This window comes from Pelecanus crispus, chromosome 12 (assembly GCF_030463565.1).
Source record: "Pelecanus crispus isolate bPelCri1 chromosome 12, bPelCri1.pri, whole genome shotgun sequence".
Lineage (NCBI taxonomy): Eukaryota > Metazoa > Chordata > Aves > Pelecaniformes > Pelecanidae > Pelecanus > Pelecanus crispus.
The window spans coordinates 21,406,411-21,426,849 of NC_134654.1; the positions used below are offsets into that span (position 1 = coordinate 21,406,411).

Below are 20,439 nucleotides of genomic sequence, written 5' to 3' on the forward strand. Positions count from 1 at the left end.
GTTAGAGAAAGAAAAGATGAGGTTGCCAAGTGACCACAGCATATTTGTGTAGCTCATCATTTCCAAAATCCAAGCACTTAATAAGCTGGGTACTGAGAGTTAAAGAAACCACAAAGGCCCATAAAATAAATAAGCATGTTATTCTTATTGAATTAACTCTGACCCGTGAGTTATTAGCATTGTTTTATGTACTGTTGTTGTACCTAATTTCTACATGTTTTCTTTTCGAGGACTCTGTAGGAGGAGGTGTCCGTGATGAGTCCTAACAGGCCAGCGGGGGGTTGAAAATGTGCAGGATGGCTCTGTCTTAGAATAATACTGTGCAGATGGAGCTTAATAGAAAAAAAATGTAATAATAGAGGCAATGATCTGATTCTGATAAGGCACAGGGCTTGCGCTCGGGCAGCTCCAGGACGGCTGCTGATAGGAACGTGGGTAAAGGGCCCATTCCTCATCAGAGGGCCACGTGCGGTGTGTGGGATATTAACACTGCAAGCAGCACGCTGGGTTTTGCTGGGGCGCAGGAAGGGGATGGTGGGGAGGCGAGACCCGTGCATGGGGACGGCAGCGTGCACCCTCCTGGGAGAACCATGCCGCTGGGGGTGTCCTCGGCATCGCCTTGCTTGCGGCTTGGAGCTGATGTGGCGGGCGAGTGTGGGTTTGTGCAGCCACCTCCAGGGCAGAGCTGGCCCCGCAAGGACCTTCACAGAGTTGGCTCAGGGGAATTTTGTACCCCCTGCATTTTCGCTTTGAGGCAGAGGTTTTGGCGTGGGCTCAGGGACACGGTGGCTGCATTGAAGGAGGGAGTAGCATCCCTCCTGCAATGCCTGGAGACTCTGTGCAGGGATTTGGGGGTGCCCTGGGACCACAAGTCAGAAGGAGAGCTGTGCCGGCTGGGCTGCATCCCCAGCGTGGGGCTGGGACACTGCTGAGTCCATCAGAGCCCCGGGCTGGCGCCGTCTGGAGCTCCCCGCGCCCCTTGGAGCGGCACACGGGCTAATCCCCAGCAGCGCAGGGACCCTTCACGCGGCCGTGGCCCTTCACGTGACAGCACGGGGGGAGCGCCGGGCAGACAGGCCCCTTTCACAGCCCTGAGACACAGGGTTCTTTCATTGCCGGCGGCCTCCCACGCTGTGCCGTGGACTCCCAGCATCCCTGCTGGCACGGGGAGGGGGTGGCTGGTAGAGGGGCCAGGAGTAGCCACGGGGCCGGTGTGTTTGCCGGCTGCTGTGAGCAGCCCGGCTTTGGGCTGCCTGGCTGCACTGTGGAGAGCGGAGATGCATCTCTCTCCATCCTGCCTGCTTGCCCCCCGTGCAGGGCAGGGGGTGGGGGACCCCTCTTGCTACGGTCTCAGGGTGCACAGGGTCCCAGGGCACGGACAGTATGGAGGGATTTATCTCTGTTTTGCTATGGGTAAACTGAGGTGCTGGGTGTGGGGAATCAAGAGGGACATAGCCATGAACATCCAGTGACCGTCCCGGCCCTCGGCCTGTGTCCCCGTGCAGGCGGGGGCTGTAGGGAGAGCATGGCGGGGACCGGGGCCGGGCTGAGCCCTGCCTTGTGTCGCAGGTTCTCGGCGCTGCACCACGCGGCCCTGGGCGGCAGCCTGGACCTCATCTCACTGCTGCTGGAGGCACAGGCCACCGTCGACATCAAGGACAGCAATGGTAAGGGGTGACCCCCACGGCATGGCCCCATGCCTCTGGCAGCCGGCTGAGCCCTCCGAGCGAGGCCAGGGGCCACATCCAGCCCCGCTGAGCCCTGTTCCCCCGCAGGGATGCGCCCACTGCACTACGCGGCCTGGCAGGGGCGTGTGGAGCCGGTGCGGGTGCTGCTGCGTGCTGCTGCCTCCGTCAACATGGCCTCACTGGACGGGCAGATCCCGCTGCACCTCTCGGCGCAGTACGGTCACTACGAGGTGGTAAGTGAGAGCCCAGTGGCACCCACGCACCCACCCTGGGTCTCTCTGGGGGTGCGTGGGTGGGGGCAAACCCCATCGTGCCGGGCGGGAGGGAGGCAGGGGCGCAGGACGGTGCTGAGCCCCTGTACCACATTGCTCCCCCACAGTCGGAGATGCTGCTCCAGCATCAGTCCAACCCCTGCCTCATCAACAAGGCGAAGAAAACCCCCCTGGACCTGGCCTGCGAGTTTGGGCGGCTGAAGGTGAGCGCTGCGGGGCTCTGCCCTGCACCGGGCACTTCTCTGGGGACAGCTCTGGAGCTGGCTGGCTCCTCTGGGAGCAAAGCGCTGGGTCCAGCCATGACCGCTCTCCCTCCACCACGAGCCTTGGAGCCCAGCAGGCAGCACCTGCCTCCTCCCACAGCCGGGCAAGGCCAGATCCTGAACGTGGGCGCTGCAGGTTTTGCTCCTGACCTCGCGGCAGGGCAGCGTCAGGCTGGGAGAGAAGCCAGGAGTCCTCGCTCCCAGTTCCCCGCAGCCTCCCACCACCCTCCCCAGCTTTGCTCCCGTTTAAGCACAGATAGGCTGAGCTGGCTAATCCCCACGAGCCCTGAGCGCCCAGCCCCGCTTGGCTGCTCAAGGTCCCCAGTGCGGCTCGTGGGGACAGGGCTGCCCCGTGCTCTGGGAGACCCCGGCCCAGCCAGCACCACACCGCCGGGCTGGGCTGGAGCACAGGCTGCCAGACTGTCCTGTGCCCCACCGGGGAGGGGGCCAGGGGGATATTTCCATTTTTGGAGTATCTATAATGTCTGCAGCTATAAACAGGGCAGTAAAAATAACTTCTCTGTGCCTTTGGGCTGCCCTGAGATGCTGAGAGTCGCTCTGGGCTTGGAGGGACTGGAGCTTTTTAGGGCTTGGTCTGAAAAGCCTGATTATGGGAAGACTATTTCTGGCTGTTGTGACCTTTTACGGCCCCTTGCAACAGTGTGGCCCTGCCAAGCACTGGCCGGCTCTGGCTGAGCCCTGGGGCTGTGGATGCAGGGGAGCAGCAGGATGGGGAGCAGAGGACCGGCCCCGAGGGTGAGCCCCTTGCTGGGAGGGTGCAGGCGGGGGTACCTGCACCCCGGTCCTCACCCCTGTGCCCCGTGCAGGTGGCCCAGCTGCTGCTGAACAGCCACCTCTGCGTCGCCCTCCTGGAGGGGCAGTCCAAGGATGCCACCGACCCCAACTACACCACCCCGCTGCACCTGGCAGCCAAGAATGGGCACAAGGAGATCATCAGGTAACGCCTCATCAGCCCAGGGCACTGCTCTATCGTGAAAAAATCCATCACGGCTTCAGTCCTGCTTCCTCCCAAACCCATCTCCCTGCTGCAGGCTTTGGTCCCTTGTCCCCAAAGCCTCAGTGGTGCAAAGGGTTGTCCCCTTCCCATCACAAAGCAGCCGATCACCTGGCCCTGATGTCCGTGTCCTCCCGTTCATGCCCCTCCCTCCGTCCTACCAGGCAGCTGCTGAAGGCCGGGATCGAGATCAACAAACAGACGAAGACGGGCACAGCCCTGCATGAGGCCGCACTCTACGGCAAAACGGAGGTGGTGCGGTTGCTGCTGGAGGTGAGCACGGGAGGACAAGCCCCTGGGGCTCGGCCATCACCCCCTTCCCCTCAGTCCCTCTGTGCCCCATGGGGTCTGTTCCTGACCATGTCCCCTCCCGGGCAGGGTGGTGTCGATGTGAACATCAGGAACACCTACAACCAGACAGCGCTGGACATCGTGAACCAGTTCACCACCTCGCACGCTAGCAAGGACATCAAGCAGCTGCTGAGAGGTGAGGTGGGGCCGGCGCATGGCCAGGCGCTGCCTGGCACTGAGAGAGGGGGCGGTTCTTCCCCATGGGAACTGCCTGGGTCTCCCAGTGCTTCTCCTGAACAGCGTAGACCAGCCTGGCTGAGTGCGTCAGCATCCCAGTCCCATCAGGCGTGCCCCCATCCTCTGTGCAGGCAATGTCCAGGGATCGAGTCCTTCCTGCAGTATTAATGTTCTCTTCTCCCCTCTCCTCGCTCTGGTTTTCTCCCTCCACCTTCCCCGAACTTCTCTCTTTCCCACTGTGCTCTGGCACCTTCTTTCTTCCCTCCGTCCCTTGTCTTCAGAGGCATCAGGAATCCTGAAGGTCCGAGCTTTGAAGGATTTTTGGAACCTCCATGACCCGACTGCTCTCAATGTCCGGGCAGGAGATGTCATCACGGTGAGGCTGCTCCCTGCTCCCTGTCCCCCTACCCCACCACGGCCCCAGGTACCAACCCCATCCCTCTCGTCCCCATGGCAGGTCCTGGAGCAGCATCCGGATGGGCGATGGAAGGGGCACATCCACGATGCTCAGAAAGGCACCGATCGGGTTGGGTACTTCCCCCCCTCCATCGCCGAAGTTATCAGCAAGCGAACAGGTCAGTGGCTGTCCTGGGCACGCTGCGGAGAGTCCCCTGTGTGAAACCATCCCAGCCTCTCCGGCACCTCCCGTAGGACAGGTCCCTGCAGCCCTGGCTAGCTAGGGGGGAAGAGAAGGACTTGGGTGGGCACAGGGGGTTGTGCCATCAATGGGGCAGCAATTTGGGGGCTGAGGCTCAGATATCCCCCCCGCCCTGCCTCCTGCACAAGCTCTGACCACACGTGTTTTGTCTTTGAACGCAGGCATGGTTGTCCCCCGTGTGGCACCCGCCCACCAGCGCCAGGGTTCCCCTGGGGCCCTCCCGGCCCCCGGCGGGCTGCAGCACCTCCCCGACGAGTGTCCTCACCAGGCAGCCCCGAGCGTCCCAGCGGCCTATGGCCACCTCACCCTAACCCGGACGGCCCCAGGCCCTGACAGCTCAGGTCAGGGGTGCAGCTGGGGAGGGAGAGGGGCTGTGGACTGTCCCCTGTCCTCAGCCCTGCCTGTGCAGGGGTACACGGGGGGAGACTCTCCTTCCACCTCCTGGTGGGGAAACAGCCAGACGAGAGGGAGCAGGCACAGGGAAAGGGAGTTTTGGGGAGCCTGTAGAGCAGTCCCTTCCCTCCCCGTGTCCTCGGCCAGGCTGCGTCCCTACGTCCCCTTTGTGTGTCCCTTGCCAGCCCAGGTCACCCTGTCTGTGCCATGAGTGTCGGGAGGCGGGAGGGACTGATGGATCGTCTGTGGCCAGAGGGATCTCGTGGGAGGCTGTTTTTTACTGGTGTCACTGCATTGGTATGCGGGTCCCTTGCTGGGGACCTCTGTGCCTGTGTCAGCCCTGATCCCGGGGCGCTGCTGACAGCCTCCCCGCCTGCCCCAAGCAGCAGGAGACAGGAACAGTGTGGGCAGTGAGGGCAGCATCGGCAGCATCCGCAGTGCCGGCAGCGGCCAGAGCACCGAGGGCACCAACGGACAGAGCACCAGCATCCTCATCGAGAACGCCAGGGTAGGTGCCAGTCCCCGCTCCCCCTGTGCTGCTCCCCCAGGGCTGCCCCGGGCTGGCTCGGGTTGGAGATGGAGCCCCAGCCCCTTCCCTGTCACCCCCTGCACCTCCTAGCAAAGGAGGGGCTGCAGAAGCTGAGCATCCTCCACCAAACATGTATTCACTGCTGGGACTCAGTGGGGAGATGCTCCTGGGGGGCCCTGGTTGCCCCCCAGAGAAGAGCTGGCTCTTTTGAGCAGGGCTGGAGCCTGGGGTTGGTACCACACAGCATCTGTACCATGTCCTGTGTCACCTGAGAAGATAAAAAGGGCCCTGAGCCAAATCCTGCCCAGATTGCTTGCAAGGGGCCAGCCCTTCACTAAGTGAAGCTGTGCCCAGCAGCCCAGTGTGGGGACCCCTGTCCCATCCCCGGGGATGTGAGGCGGACCCTGGCACCCACCTGGGGGGACAGGGAGGGAGGTCCCTCCTCCGCTCACTCCTCCTCTCTCACAGCCGCTGCCCTCCACCGGCGATGACCTCCAGCAACACCTTTTGGGATCAGAGCCACACAATGGGCAGTTGACCTCCACGCCAGGTGAGGGACGTCCTCACACCACGGGGCCTTGGGGACAGCTGTCCCCCCGGCCCTGGGGGCTGCTTGCTGCCCAAGCACCCCTGTGACCGTTCTCTCTCTCCTCTCTGCCAGGGCCACAGGGCCACCAGAACCTGGGCAGCTGCCCCCCTGGAGACAGGGTCTTCTCCCACCAGTTCTTGCGGCCTGAGCAGCTCCTTGAGGGGAAGGTAACTGGGCCAACTGAGGACCTGGTGTGCCAGGTGGGAGGGCCACATTTGGGGCTCTCAGCCCAGCTCTGGCTGCACTGGGGACACAGGGAACTGGGTCTTGGGGATGGTGGGGACAGGTGGGTCTTGCCCAAGGAAGTCCTGTCATCTTGCCTGGAGCAGCCAGGTCCTTCCAGCCCCTGCAGCCACCGTCACGGGCTTGCTCTTTGTCCCCTTCCCAGGATGCAGAAGCCATTTACAACTGGCTGAGCGAGTTCCAGCTGGAGTCGTACACTGCCAACTTCCTCAATGCCGGCTACGATGTCCCCACTATCAGCCGCATGACCCCAGAGGTAAGGCTGGTCCTTCCCCCGCAGCCAGCACCTCCTGGAACTGCTGGCGGTGGGTACCCATTGCCCCGTGCTTCCCGTGCCACTGCTAACCAGAGTCCCACTCTGCTTACGTTAGGATCTGACAGCCATTGGTGTGACCAAACCAGGCCATAGGAAGAAGATCTCCACCGAGATTGGGCAGCTCAGCATTGCTGAGTGGCTGCCCAACTACATCCCGGTGAGTCCCGGGCACCAGGGCTTCAGTCCGGCACCCTCTTTTCCCCAGGTCTTTTCTCAGAGCCACCTTCCCCCAGGATGGGACAGGACATCCCTCGATGCTCACGGCAGTGTCTCTGTGCTCTTTGCAGGCTGACCTGATGGACTGGCTCAGTGCCATTGGTTTGCCCCAGTACCACAAAAAGCTGGTGAACAACGGCTACGACTCCATCACCATCGTAACGGACCTGACGTGGGAGGATCTGCAAGAGATCGGCATCAACAAGCTGGGTGAGTCCCTGCCACTGTGCTGGGGTGGCCCAAGGCAGCCAAGTTTCCCACCCAGGTTCCCACATCCCGTTCTCCCTCAGGCTGGGAGGTGCAGGCATGTCCTGCGCACTTGGAAAGGGCAGTTCGTAGCTCTCCGTAAGGACTCCCCTTGGTAGGCTGGAGCCAGGCTGAGCCAGGTGAACACCAGCCATAGTTTATCTCCTCCCATAGACAGGGTTTGGATGTCCTGGAGGCCTTTGCCCACGGCTCTTCTTGGCCAGGAAACAAAGTCCTTGGGGGCCAGAGCTGACCTAATGTCCCCTTCCTGTTGCAACCTTCCTGCAGGCCACCAGAAGAAGATCATGTTGGCTGTCAAGAAGCTCAGAGACCTCCGCAAAAGCCTCAACCAAGCAGAAGCAACTCTGGCGAGACGCAAGGTCCCTGGTGCCCTGGACATTGTCACCATTGAGTCACTGGAGAATGGGGAGTGCCAGTCCCCACATACCCCCAAAATGATGACCTTCCAGGACAGTGAGCTCAGCTACGAGCTCCAGACGGCCATGTCCAACAGCTGCCATGAGACGCTCGGCATCAAGAGCAGCCAGGGGATGTCACGGAGCCAGGAGAGCATCGGGGTGCGGTCCCGGGGCTCGGGGCACTCGCAGGACAACGTGCTGTCCCGGCACCTCTCCAGCCCCTCGCAGGAGAGCCTGGGCAGCGGGGAGAGCAGCAGCAGCAGCGGGCAGTCCTGCGTGCCGCCCCACAGCAAGGAGAGCCCGGCCAGCCTGCCAGGGCGGCCCAGTCCCGAGCCCTATGGGAAGCTCATCTCCCCCGAGGGGCTGAACAGCTATGCCAACGGTGGTGGGGGCAGCCCTCTCAAGGAGAGGAACCTTCCCGAAGGCACGGATCAGTACGCCCGGCCGGTGGCTCAGAAAGGTGCTGGGACACCAGCAGTCACCCCCTGTACCCCTCCCCAGACCCCCAGCAAGGCGACAGCCCCATACGTCTTCATGTACCCGCATGTCTCCTTGAAATCCCCGACGGTCCCTTCCCTCCTGGGAGCGGAGCAGCCCAAGACCCTGGCACACCCATACCCCTCTGTCTCCTCTGGACAGAAGAGCAGCCTGCAAGCGTCAGCCCAAAAAGCCTTCTCCTACCTGCACAGCCAGTGCGGCCCTGCGGAGCCACCCGCTATGCCGCCCGCGGCTGGGGTGGCCCCGGGCGCCTGGCAGGCTGGGGAGCAGCACAACGGGGGCGAAGGCTTCAAGTACAAGAAGCGTTCACACAGCCTGAACCGCTACGCACTGTCGGACGGGGAGCATGAGGAGGAGGAGGGGGCACCCACGAGCACCCTGGGCTCCTATGCCACCCTGACGCGGCGGCCGGGCCGCAGCCAGATGCCACGGGCCTGTCTGCAGACAGATGCCAAGGTGACCCGCAGCCAGTCCTTTGCCATCCGGGCCAAGCGCAAGGGCCCTCCGCCGCCACCTCCCAAGCGCCTCAGCTCCGTCTCCAGTGCCCTCGCAGCTGAGGCAGATGGTGAGCAGCCCCCTGACACCGAGCGGCAGCCCGCAGCCCCCCAGGACGTGGCTGATGCGGGTGCCAGCCCCGGTGATGCCAGCCGTGGCAGGACGGTGAAGAGCCTGGCGGCTGCACTGGAGGGGACACCGGGGCCGAGTCCACCCAAGCCCCTCCTGGCCCCGAAACCGCTGCACGTGGCTCAGGACTGTCTCCCCAGGGCAGATGCGGACGATGAGTCCTATAATGGCGGTGACACCAGCAGCGCCGCACTTTCCAATGCCGGCAGGGACCCCTTTGAGAGCAGCAAGCCACGGAGACGGACATTCAGCGAGCCCAGTGCTCCCATGACAGAGATGGCTGCACAGGGCGGGCGGGAAGACGCCTGCTCGGACACGGAGGAGGAGGCCAAGCCGGGGGTCTCCTCCTCATCCTCCCAGAACAGCTCCAGCGAGTGCATCCCCTTTGCAGAAGAAGGCAACTTAACCATCAAACAGCGGCCAAAGCCCACTGGGCACCCCAAGACCGATGCAGCCATGTCGGACTCAGAGCCCAGTTCCCAGCCAGTGGAGCCCCCCTGCTCCTCTGGGAAGGAGCTGGCAGCACCTGCTGCCACCAAGGAGCCGCCTGTGCTGGAGTTCAACCTCACCGAGTCGGACACGGTGAAGCGCCGGCCCCGCTTCAGGGAGCGGGAGCCACTGCAGGCGGTGCTGAAGGCGTTCAGCATGGCAGGGCAGGCTGAGGCGGGGGCCAGCCCTGCACCCCAGTACGCCCAGGCCCAAGCAGTGAGCATCGCGGGCCCCGCCGTGCCAGCACCGGTGCCGCAGGCTGGGCTGGCTGGGGATGCCTTTGACGATGACAGTGTAGAGTTCAGGATTGCCGAGATAGAGAAAAGCATCTTGTCGCTGGAGAAGGGGATGAAGAAGGCACCAAGCCCCACCAAAGCCCCCAGCCCCGCGGAGTTGCTTGGCACCGCCGTGGTGAGGACACCTGCTCCAGGTATGTGGGCTTGTGGGGGTGTCTCCGAGGCGGTGGTGGGGCCTGAGGCTCCCTTCTGGGTTGGTACAAGAGGCGAGGACGACATGTGCCACCGCATGCCATGAGTCCCCTTCCTTTGCAGACGTCCCCACCAAGCACACCTCCGTGGCATCCACCAAGCTAGTCTTCTCTGGGCCCAAGACCATCTACCAGCAGGTCCTGCAGACCTCCCGCCACACTGTTGCTCCCTGGGCGGCCACTGAGGCGGTGCCGGATGTGATCGGGTCCCCGGCCGGTCCTGGCTCGCTGATGCTGGAGGCGGGCAGCAAGGTGTCAGCGAAGCCATCGGCATCTGCCCCGGGGGCTGCCCTGGCCCAGCAGCGGCTGGAGCAGACCAACTCCACGCTGGCTGCCGCGCTGCAGGCGGCCGAGAAGAAGATCACGGCGGAGGAGGCGGAGAGGTGAGGCAGCACTGGGGGTGAGGGAAATGCTGGGGTTGGGCCCCTCGAGGCAGAATTGGGAAGCCTCCAGCGAGGGCAGGTGAGGGCTGTGCACGGGCACGTGCCTGCGCCACACCAGGGCACACATGCTCGAGTCCGGCTGCGTGCTGAGCTCCGGCTGCCCCCGGGGGGGTTGGGTCCAGCCTGGCCAACCCTGCCTCAGCACCTGAAGCCTTTGGGCGGTGTTTTGACTCTCTTCTTTTCCTCCCCAGCCACCCCGGGGCCGTGCACTCAGCCAAGAACATCCTGGAAGACATCAGCAACATGTTCGATGACCTGGCCGACCAGCTGGACGCGATGCTGGACTGAGGCTTGCTCCCTCCTTCCCCTCCCCGCCTCCAGCTGCTCCACCAGTGCCCCTCGTGAGGGGGGGAGAGCGGATCCAGCACTAAGCGGTGCCTCCAGGTCTCTCCAGATGCCTCCCTCCCCACACTTTGCACTGCGGCTGGGAACGCAGCTGCCCCTCCTTGCTCGCCCCGGCTCCGCGTGACACGTGCCAGCACGGCCGCGGGCTGGTTTCCGAGGGGGTCAGGCGTTTCCCACCAGACTGGGAGCAGGAGGAGAGGCCAGAGGGGCTGCACATGCAGTCCTGGAGGCCACAGAGAAGCCCTCGCTCCCTTGCACAGAGCCGAGGAGCCTCCACAAGGGACCTTTCTCTTTCCCTGCTGCATTGCTGAGTCCTGCCTCTTATTATTTATCCCCTGCCAACAATGTGTCAAAGGAGAGACCTCCCCGGGCAGCCGCCACCGAGCTGGCTATTTACTGAGCAGATCCCAGCCCTGGCAAGGCCTGACAGCAGCTAGAAGAAGACAGGGCTTGTCGCAATTTGGCAGCTTGCGGAGCGAGAAGGAACCTTTCTGCTTTTATTTGTTGCTTTTCCAAACGCGTCAGCGCCAGGCAGCGTGTAATCCAAGTGGATCGAAATCCCTCCGGTGGGACCCACAAACCCCTTGAGACGGGGCTGGCGCAGCCTGCAAAGCAGTGGATGCTCTGCCACAGCCCTGCCAGACATGGAGGTCTACCTGCCCCTTCCCCAGAGCGATGAGGATGGCGATGGCAGCGCCAAAGGCCTGCACATTGGTGCCAGCCTGGCTGGATCGTGCTGCTAAATGGAGGCTGCCCTCTGCCAACACCGTGCCTACGTAAGCCACCACCCCGCTGCTTCCAGGGTGAAGTAGCAGCATGGTTAGTGCTCTTTTTTTTTTTTTTTTTTTTTTTTTCCTCCCTTACCGCTTTTTCGGGGAGAAAATGGTCCCTTTTCCCACTCCTCCTCCCTGCGGGGAGCTGCTGGCACAAACTCCTCTCTGAGCGTTGTTAAACAGTAGCAGCGTTTGGGACTCTGTGAGATGCTTCCTTGCAGCACTAAAACCCAGCGGGAGAGGTGACCCCGCGTGCACTGGGTGAATTCAGCTCTGTAACAGCTACTGTGCATACAGGCTGGATGCGGTCACAGACCCGTGGCTGCAGCAGGGGAACAGCAGCGATAGCTCATTGCATCCAAGCAGTAGGAACGGCTGCATAGCTTGAAGACAGATTTCTCTAGCAGGATCTGTTTAGTAGTGCATGTCTAAATATGTCCAAGAGCCCCGAACTTGGCTTGCGCTCGGCATGCCAAGCAAATGAAAGCATGAGAGGACCAGAAGGGAACCTAAGATTGTACTAAAGTGCCATTTGCTACAAAAATTCCAAACAAAGGGAAAAAAAAAAATCCACATATCCCCCCTTTTTAAAAAAATCACCAATGCAAAACCAAACTGGAAAGGGAGAAGGTGGCTGAAGAGGCAGTTGCTTCCCAATCCTTTCAGGAGTTTGCGACTGAACTGGACTGTTTGCACCCCCTTGTCCCCTTGCACGGAAAGGGGAGCAGCCCCTGCGAGCAGAGCCCGCCTGGACGTTCCTGAGGGCCTCCACTCACGAGCGGCAGTTGCGCCACGGGATGGGCGGGCAGGAGGTGCCTGCCTGGCTTCTAGGCTGAAAAGCAAAGACAGAAAAGCCCTGAAAAAAAATATTGTTGGCTGGGACTTGAGGTCAGTTTGAGGCAGTTAAGACAACTTCTCCCCTGGCTAGTTGGTTGCTCTGATTTATACATCACATTGAGTGTATTTAAATGACCGTGTCTGACAGGCAAGTGCTACATCGTGGACCCGATTGTTTTTAAATAGCTCCAACCAGTGGCACTTTATCAAAAGGTTTGTAGAAACCTTTTAAAACTGATTTTTACTCTCACGAGTCAACCTGGGACAAGCCCAGTTATTTTTTTTCCAGTGTTGATAAACTGTAAATGTTTTTTTAAAGGCCAATGTATATATTTTAAATGTGATTTATTATATATATTTACTAACCAGAACTGCAAGTCTTGTACTCTAGGGTCAGGGATAAGAGGACACTGGGGTGGAGCTGTCGCTGTCTGAGCCACCTGAGGGCAGCACCACGCTGCTCTCATCGTCAATAAGGGAATTAAACATTTGATTTTGCAGAAGAATGCCTATTTTTTAAGCTCAAGATCTCTATTTTGAAGCTACTGTATGGTGTGTAAGTTATGTACACTGCAACTGGGACTAACTGACCCCGGCTGCACCTGCTCTGTGCAGCAAGACAGTGAGGGGAAAAAATAGCCCATGTAATCACCAGACTGACAACAGATTTTAAACCATCTGCTCTGTTTGTGTTAATCATGTGTTTTGTTTTCCACTAACATCCATTAAGACTAAATTCTATTAAACAGTGGGGCATATTTTACCCTTTTGATAGTTTTGCCTAGTTGTCTCCTTCGTGTCAAATCGCACAAGCTTGTCTCCTGCTCTGTTTGAAGTTTGAGGATCAGCTTTATTCTGCCCCTTGAGTGCTTAAGATCTGGGTTTCCTCGGATAATCTCCTCTGGTAAGAGTCCCGCTGTCGCCTCCAGCGACGTTAATGTTCAGTTTGAGTCTTACCACCATGACAGTAACGTGTGGTGAGAGCGCTGGGGACCAACACTGCCTTCAGTGCCCCACTGTGTAGCTTTGGCAACAGCTGAAGCCACGGCTACCCCCGCCTGCGAGGCAAAGCGCTCCTCCATCCTCCTTCATGATCAAAGTGCGGCCACAGTGACACCAGGTCCTGCTTTGCTCAGAACAAGAAGGCCAGGCCTCTTGGTCTTGCCACAGTGCTTTTCTCCAGTGCTCGCAGTGCCTGTTCCAGTTCGCCCCTGCCCTTTCATCCAGAGGGCTTCAAACCGTGCCTGGGATCCAGGAGACCATGAGGTAATCTGACTGTTACTCTGTAGGAAGAGGCATGCAGAGATGGATAGATTTGCCCAAAGCTGAGCAGGAAGTGGGAAAAAGTGCCAGGATTGTGTCCCAGGAGCATCAAGCTCTCGGGCTGTATCCCTACAACAGGTGAGCCAGGTAACTCAGATCCTATGACCCAAGCAGCCATACACATTTTTATCTCCTTGCTTCACTGGGTTCAAACTCCCTCCCACTCTCACTGTGTGTGCTATCCAAGACACTCATTTATTACCATTCATACACTGGATGCATGTGGGGCTGGGTTGGTTTGGTGTTCTGGGTTTTTTTGGTTTTGGGGTTGGTTTTTTTTTTTTTTTTTTTTTTACACAATTTACAAGTTTTAATACAAATCAAGTATTTTTACATACATCCCAAAAAATTTAATATAAAATATACACCATTTAAAAACATCTTGATGTAGGAAATTTCTGAAGCCGTGCACCCTGACCCTTGGGTACCTCAGTGGCCAAGGGAAGGATGGCATTGGCGAGACCACCCAAAAGGCCCCATTCATATGCCTTGGCTCCCTCCAAGGCTAGCAGGGGAGGGAGGGTGCAGGAGAATAAACATTTGTGATCACCCAGAGAAGGAAACCTTGGAGGTGCCTCCTCCAGAGGAAGGTGTGGCCAGCAGGAAGCCCCGGTATCTGCTGCCTTTTATCACCTACAACAGTTAGTGGCATGGGGCAAGAACTAAGGTCTTTGGGGGGGGGAAGGTTGCTCTGCAGGAATAGCAGTGAACAGCTTGGTGCTGGCTCTTACTCCCGCTCAGCTCGGCCACAGAGGAGACCGTATCCCACCTGCTAGCAGACCCTGGCATCAGAAAGAAAAGCTGATTTCTCAGGTACCAGGGGTAACAGATTTGGAGCTGACATTTAGTGACTTAAGTGAGACTGAGAAAGATGCAGGTTTTATTCTCCCTGAGCCAGGCAGCTCTGCAGGCCCAAGAGGAGTGAAGGCAGAGTTCAGCCTCACTGGCAAAGGTGAGCAGACCCACTCTGCAAGCAGGAGTGGCCTGGTAATGCTGCATTGCAGGAGAGCAGCCCTGTGTTTCCCCAGTGAGCTGCTGGCTCCCTATCCTATGCAACCCTGCCAGCAGCATGGAATCTTAAACATCCACTCTCCAGCTTTAGGAACAGGGTCGAGGCCTCTCAACACCCCCAGCTGTCCCCCTCCAGCACCCTCTGGCTGTCCCCAGAGCTCAGAGGCTGGCTGTACTTTGCTCTCCTTCCAGACCCACAGCAGGGAGAAGGCTATTGCTTAGAAACATGCAGTAGTGTGCATGCTCTGTGGTTATGCTGAAATGTAAGGAAGACAAGGTGGAGCAGCAGGGCAGAGCTTGGGGGTTCCCAGCCAGCTCCCTGCCTGCCAGGGAAGGACCAGCAGCCATTTTTTTAGTCTCAGGTACATTGTAGTGTTAACAGTGGGAGCAAGAATAGTGCCAGGATTTACCAGCTTTAGCCAGTTTTTAGAAATAGGAAGGGAATCAATAGCTCCATGAGCTGCAAATATTCCAGTAGCCAACCCTGTGCGCTGCTGTGTGGCCCTTGACTGTCAGCCCACAACGGCACCAGTGTTCCCAGTACAGCTGGGGTCTGTTCAGAGCTCAAGAGCACATGTGCTGCATTGGGGCAAATCATGGTTTGCAGCAGGCCTCAAGGCCGGTTCCCCCAGTTAAATGAAGAAGAGACCTCCAGAAAAGCAGGGAACAGATGTGAGGGCAGCAGCATGGAGGGGAGAGACTTCCAAACACTATCACAGAAAGACACGATGAGGAGGTTCCTTGTGCCTTGGAGCGCAAGTAGCAGATGCAGCACAATCCTAGGACTGGGAAAGGAGCCGTGCACCAGCTCCATGTTAGTCACAACTGCAAGATACAGATATCCTGCCTAGAAAGACGTCCTTCTCTCTCTTTCTCCCCACAGCAGGATAGGCAGGTTTCAGGTTTTATCTCTAGCTATGTCCCTCTCAAGCAGGCATTTTACTGAAGCAGACCAGCAATTTGAATCACAAAAATGAGGACAGTTATAAACCTCCCTGGGCGTTGTTAAAGCAGATAAGAGCTGGTTTAACAGGGCTGGAGGAAGCTGAGCCATGTAGACAGAGCTGCCCTCCTGACTCCCTCCACACCAGATCACTAGGGTCAAATGTGGACAGCTTTTCTCAAAGTCCTGTCTCATCCCTCTTCTCTTGAAGCACTCAACAGCTGGCATATGGCTACAGCAACAACACTAGAGGGCAGGCCTGGCACAGCCTGGCAGTCGCAGGGGCTTTCCCAGCACCCTGCTCCTTGGGAATGAGAGCTCCAGTCTCCACCTGGCACCCAGCACTCCTGGAGCTGCAAGAGAGGTGGCTCCTTTGCCCCAGGACACAGGGACAGGGAGGTGAGTGAGGGCACACACAGGCATGCACACACACATCATCCAGGAGAGCACGCAGAGATGGAAAACCAAAATGGGTTTCAATACAGATCTCTTGCTTCAGCAGCCCTATGTCTACCCTGCTGGCCCCAGATTCTCCTGCCAGGTCAAGGAAATCCATCTGCTCCCACAGAGGGAAGGAGTCACTTCATTTCAGCATTACCACGATACTAACAAAAACCTCTAGTAATAAATAAATAAAAGAAGAGCAGCCTGAACAGCCACCAGAGCTTGCAGGCTCCCTTGGGAGTACCCTAGCAGGCTGGGGAGGGGCTGCATACCTGCTGGGGGAATCCTGATAGCAGTGCCCTGCCTGGGGCCCCCTGAAAGGTGCTGATGTAGTTTTGCAAGGAGGCTGTCTGGTTTGCACATGTGAGGGAGAAACTCCCTGAGCCTTTGGTGCAGCCACTCTCCCAGTGCAGAATGCGGCTGTGTGGCCCTGGCTCCAGGGAACTTGAGCTGGGAGCGTTCAAAATGGCGAATTCATCCCCAGCTTTGTTTCAAACTGCAACTTCTGCCTCTTTTGGTAACGGACCCGGACCCTGGAGAAGGCAGAAGAAAAAAAAAGTCAGCACGTGGAGGGGTGAAAAGCAAACAAGGCTGCCCCACTGTGATTCCAGAGCTGCACAGCCCCAAGAAGCCGGGAAGCCTCTGGCCTGGGCCTTATGGTACCCTGGGAGGGGAATTGAATCCAGAGAGCAACCCTCACAGTCTCAGTCCTACCCCATCCAGCCAAGGCCCATCTCCAGCACCACAGACACAGCAGACAAAGGTCCAGAAATCCTTCCCAGGAACAGAGACAGCACCTCTGTCCCCATCAGGGTTCCCTGTAATTCCCGCTGCTTTTCCTCACCAACCCATTTCCTGAATCAATGCTCATTAGCGTTAACTCCCAGCTCCAGCTGCCCCCTGTGCTAGGAAGAACAGCCAGTCACTTTGCCTGCTACTAATTCTTGGCTTCAGCCACTTCCCGTGAAAATGAGTCCCACAGTCCAGGCACTGTGTGAAGACGTATTTCCTCTACTGTGATTCAATGCCTCTCTGTCCTCATGGGACGAGATGGAGAGAACAGCCCTCTCCAATTCCATACTGGTATTTCATAGACCTTGGCTGTCTCCCTCTCATTGGTTTGAGATAAGGAAATTTTGGTCTCCCTTCCTGCTCCCAATCACTGCCACTGCCATTCCCCGACCCTCTTTCCTCCTCTGCACTTCCTCTCTGAAAGGCGGAACATGAGCTTGCACACAATAGCCAGGTGATTTACACAATGCAATCATCTTTTCCTTTTTATTCCCCACCCTGTTCCCTGTGCACCATTTTTCTGCAGCTCAAGGCCAGGCTGCAGTAAGGCTCCAGCCCTTTCTCCCCATCTTCCCTACTACCTCCATACCTGATTTCATGCAGCTTGACAATCTCATTGATGATAACCACAAGGATCAAGGAAAGAAAACCCAGGAGCCATGAGACCGGGGAGATGGAAACGTGGTTAAAAGTCAGTGAAGAATTGAGGTTTTCCCAGAGTTTCAGGTCCAGCACAGTCTGTGCCACTTGCCCCAGCAATCTAAGAACATAAACAGACATAACAAATCTCAGCAGAGCTAGCAAGCTTCCCAGGATCTGCAGATCAGGGTTCAGGCCCAGATGTAACACTCCTGAGTTCACAGCAGAGACCCTTCACCAATTCAGCAGCGGAGAACAATTGCCTTGTACTATCATTTTTCTCAGCACCAGCAAACTGGTGCTGGAGCAGGTCTTCCTTCCTTCCCTCCTTCCTCCAGCATTCTGGAATGCCTCATCAAGGCCTGGGGATACTCACACAACAGCCACAGTGAGCGTCCACCACCGGTTGGAGAGCGGGCTCTTCTTCCACAATGGCTTGGTGCGATGGACGTGGGTGATGGATATGAACACTATGGGGACAGATGGAAAAGGGGGTTATTTAGCATCACACGCAGATACAACACTTTACAATATACATCAACAGCTATTACTCCAAAGAGATATGGGGTTTACATCCCTGAAACCAACCTTTCACTCAAGGTTCTTTCAGACCAGACTCCCCACAGCAGCTCCAAGTCCCCAAATATGCAGGGCTGGGGGAAATGCAGTAGTAGTACTGCACAGGATTACTCACTGTGGGGATGCCAAGGTTGGTTTGCAGCCTGGCATGCTAAAGCAGATCAGGCAAAGGACCAGAACTAGGGAGCAGGAGGGGGTGCCCTTGTCTCTGGGTCACTGCAGGCCTGCACCAGTGGAAAGTTCCAGCCCAAAGATATTTAGCCAGAGACCCAGAGCTGTCTGCACAGGACAGAGCATTTGCACAGCTTTTGCTTGGGCTCTTCAAAACAGCATTTTGTACCTGCCAGGCAGGGCATCCCTGCCTAGCCTCGGTGACCTGAAGGAGATAAAACAGTAATGCATCCTACCTCTCTCCAAAGCAGGGCTGCCTCTCAAATCAGAAAGCATTTCTGTTAGCCTAGACACCCCACACATCTCAACATGCAATTCTCTGCCTGACATCAAGGCACAGCACCACAACATAGTGGAAAGGGAGCAGAGACCCTTTAAGGTCATCAGAGAGCAGCTGGACCTACTCTGCCAGGCAATTGTGTGCAGGTGATGAGGGTCAGCCAGGGACTGGCTCCCCACCCCTCCAGAGGGTTTAAGAAGGCTTCCAGCTCCAGGGTAATCACAGCTGCACCAGTGCTGTTTGGGGGAAGGAAATGGGGTGCTTCACAAAATGGCAGCAGGCATATAAAGACTTCTGAGGCATGCAATATTTTTTGAGAGCTGCAGGACGCTGCTAGCTGATTTGCAGGAAGGCAAAGAAGGGTGCTGTTCTTCTGGTCAGACTGGTAAAGAATTAGCACTTCACCAGGCTGGTAAGAGGAAGAATCAGCTCCGAAGGTGCTGCCTTTAATCTGTTAGGGCAATGCTTAATAAGGTAAGGGGCTTTATGCCTGTGCTGAGAGACTACTGCAGTGTCTGCTTCTACCAGGGAGTCTGTGCTCTTGGCATAGGGGACAAAGAAAGAGGCAAAGGATGCAAGTTTTCCCCCAGAGTGGGGAAGGGGACTGTGTCTGGGAACAGGGACTTACCTGTGTGTAAAACAATCAGGCCAGCTGTGAGCTTCTGGGCTACAAGAAGAGCATTGGAGAATGTCCCAAACCAGTCAGGAGCTTCCTTAGTATTGCTAGTAAATGAAAGGACACAGGAAAGAAGTCAACAGTGGGCACTTACTGTCTGACTGGTTCCCACCAGGGCCATGTCCTCCCCTGATAGCTGAGAGAACTAAGTGTGAGCTGGGAGTCAGGCTGTCCTAATATCAGGAGGCAACAGTTAAGTGGCCCAAAAATGCAATTGTCAAGGCTATAGGGAGAGCACCCAACCCTCTGTATAGCTGTTATAGCTGGATCATGCAAGAGTCTGAGGCTTGTTAGGCAGGAATCAGTCCTACCTGGGAAGGGCAAGAGCAACAGGCCCTGCAGGGTGAGGGGTGTGTGTGCTAGGCTCAGTTCCTCACCTGTGCTGCATGATGGAGGAGCAGGCTGTGAGATTGAGGCTGGTATCATTCACCTCTTTGCAGGACTCATGCAGTGTGAACCCAAAGCAGATGAGGCAGGAACAGATGGTCAGGCTGAATTTCAGCAGGAAGCAGAACAGGAAGTAATGCTGAGTCTGTGAATAACGAAGAGGTAGGAGGATGACATGGGCGTGTCACTGGCCCAACCTCCCCCAAATAAACCATCAGGGAATCAGTGGCTGCAAAAGACAAGCTGCAGTACAGATGAGATGCTGCACTTTGGATCTGCCCTGTGGGCATGCCAGCACTAAGGGATTCCCTTCTTGTCCGTGTCAGGCTTCTGGATAGCATGGCTTATGCCATGGATCAATGTACCAAGGGAGCTGGGAAGGCACAGGGCCTCAGCTACGCATCAACACTGGGACAAAGTAGAAAACTGTCTGAACAATTTTAATCTGATGGGCCACCCACCTTCTTAGGAATGGAAGTCAAGTTTTTTCCTGTTGCCATGGTCATGATGGAGCTGTGGGGAGGCTTGCCCAGGAGCGAGATGCTGGAGAAATGTAAGTTAGTCTCTCAGTAACAAGTTCAGGCACCAGAACTATTGCTTTTTTCTTTTTGTCTGTGTCTAACATTTGAACCCATATAACCTCTTCAGACTGCTTGGAGCATTGGCACCTCTCTGGCCACTGCCTTAAGCATATGCTGTAAAAGGTGTCATTCATGGCAGGTGCAGACAGGGAGAGAGGTGACCTCCAAATGTGTGATGAGGAAAAAAACACCCATGGTACCTTGGCCTCTGCCTTACACCCTAGGCTCTCCATCACACTCCAGCCAGTGCAACAGTATCAGGAAGATGATCTTCAGCTGGAGGTTCAAGCCACAAGATAATAGTAACTCTTGGACAGCAGGCAGGGCTAACACAGCAGCACACAAATGCTGCTCTCTGTGTTTCCAAGCCCCTTGTGAACACAGGCGCTTGGAATAATCCTTGCAGCTGCCTTAGCGTGCTGTGGGTGATGTCAGCTTTCTTTTAACATGGACACAGTGAGGCTAGGGGACTGGTCTGTGCATCCTGTGGGTGGGAGGCAGGACATTCCACCCTGTCTGATAGACTCACCTGAGCAGTGGGTAGCAGAAACAGGAGAGCCACACAATGTCTGTGGTACTGAGGATGGGGGGCAGCTGCACCAGGCAGGAGAGGAACTGGACAAGAACAATCCAGAGTGAAGAGTGTGAGCAGTGCTAGGCCAGTATTATTACCCAAGGTGCCACCATCCCCCCCAAAAACTCTGGGATGAGCTGGTAACTAGGCTGCTACTGCACAGCCTCT

At 57.3% G+C, this 20,439-nt stretch overlaps 2 protein-coding genes across 2 annotated transcripts in view; one reads left to right on the forward strand and one right to left on the reverse strand.

The window, feature by feature from the left end:
- The window catches only part of CASKIN2 (CASK interacting protein 2), a 29,884-nt gene extending 19,680 nt beyond the window's left edge, over nt 1-10,204 (forward strand). The window contains exons 3-20 of the mRNA XM_075719559.1: nt 1,570-1,667; nt 1,776-1,921; nt 2,068-2,163; nt 3,051-3,181; nt 3,403-3,511; nt 3,617-3,725; nt 4,048-4,142; nt 4,224-4,341; nt 4,586-4,765; nt 5,204-5,325; nt 5,815-5,896; nt 6,008-6,102; nt 6,324-6,434; nt 6,550-6,651; nt 6,782-6,920; nt 7,245-9,416; nt 9,538-9,856; nt 10,108-10,204. Coding sequence (XP_075575674.1) covers nt 1,570-1,667; nt 1,776-1,921; nt 2,068-2,163; nt 3,051-3,181; nt 3,403-3,511; nt 3,617-3,725; nt 4,048-4,142; nt 4,224-4,341; nt 4,586-4,765; nt 5,204-5,325; nt 5,815-5,896; nt 6,008-6,102; nt 6,324-6,434; nt 6,550-6,651; nt 6,782-6,920; nt 7,245-9,416; nt 9,538-9,856; nt 10,108-10,204 — 4,321 coding nt within the window. The remainder of the gene's footprint in view (nt 1-1,569; nt 1,668-1,775; nt 1,922-2,067; nt 2,164-3,050; nt 3,182-3,402; nt 3,512-3,616; nt 3,726-4,047; nt 4,143-4,223; nt 4,342-4,585; nt 4,766-5,203; nt 5,326-5,814; nt 5,897-6,007; nt 6,103-6,323; nt 6,435-6,549; nt 6,652-6,781; nt 6,921-7,244; nt 9,417-9,537; nt 9,857-10,107) is intronic.
- A 5,502-nt stretch (nt 10,205-15,706) lies between these two features.
- TMEM94 (transmembrane protein 94) overlaps nt 15,707-20,439 on the reverse strand; it is a 37,974-nt gene continuing 33,241 nt past the window's right edge. The window contains exons 25-31 of the mRNA XM_075719400.1: nt 20,227-20,312; nt 19,578-19,659; nt 19,107-19,261; nt 18,682-18,776; nt 17,400-17,493; nt 16,974-17,144; nt 15,707-16,125 (exon numbers count right to left, since the gene is read on the reverse strand). Of these exons, the coding sequence (XP_075575515.1) occupies nt 16,053-16,125; nt 16,974-17,144; nt 17,400-17,493; nt 18,682-18,776; nt 19,107-19,261; nt 19,578-19,659; nt 20,227-20,312 (756 nt within the window). The 3' untranslated portion in view covers nt 15,707-16,052. The remainder of the gene's footprint in view (nt 16,126-16,973; nt 17,145-17,399; nt 17,494-18,681; nt 18,777-19,106; nt 19,262-19,577; nt 19,660-20,226; nt 20,313-20,439) is intronic.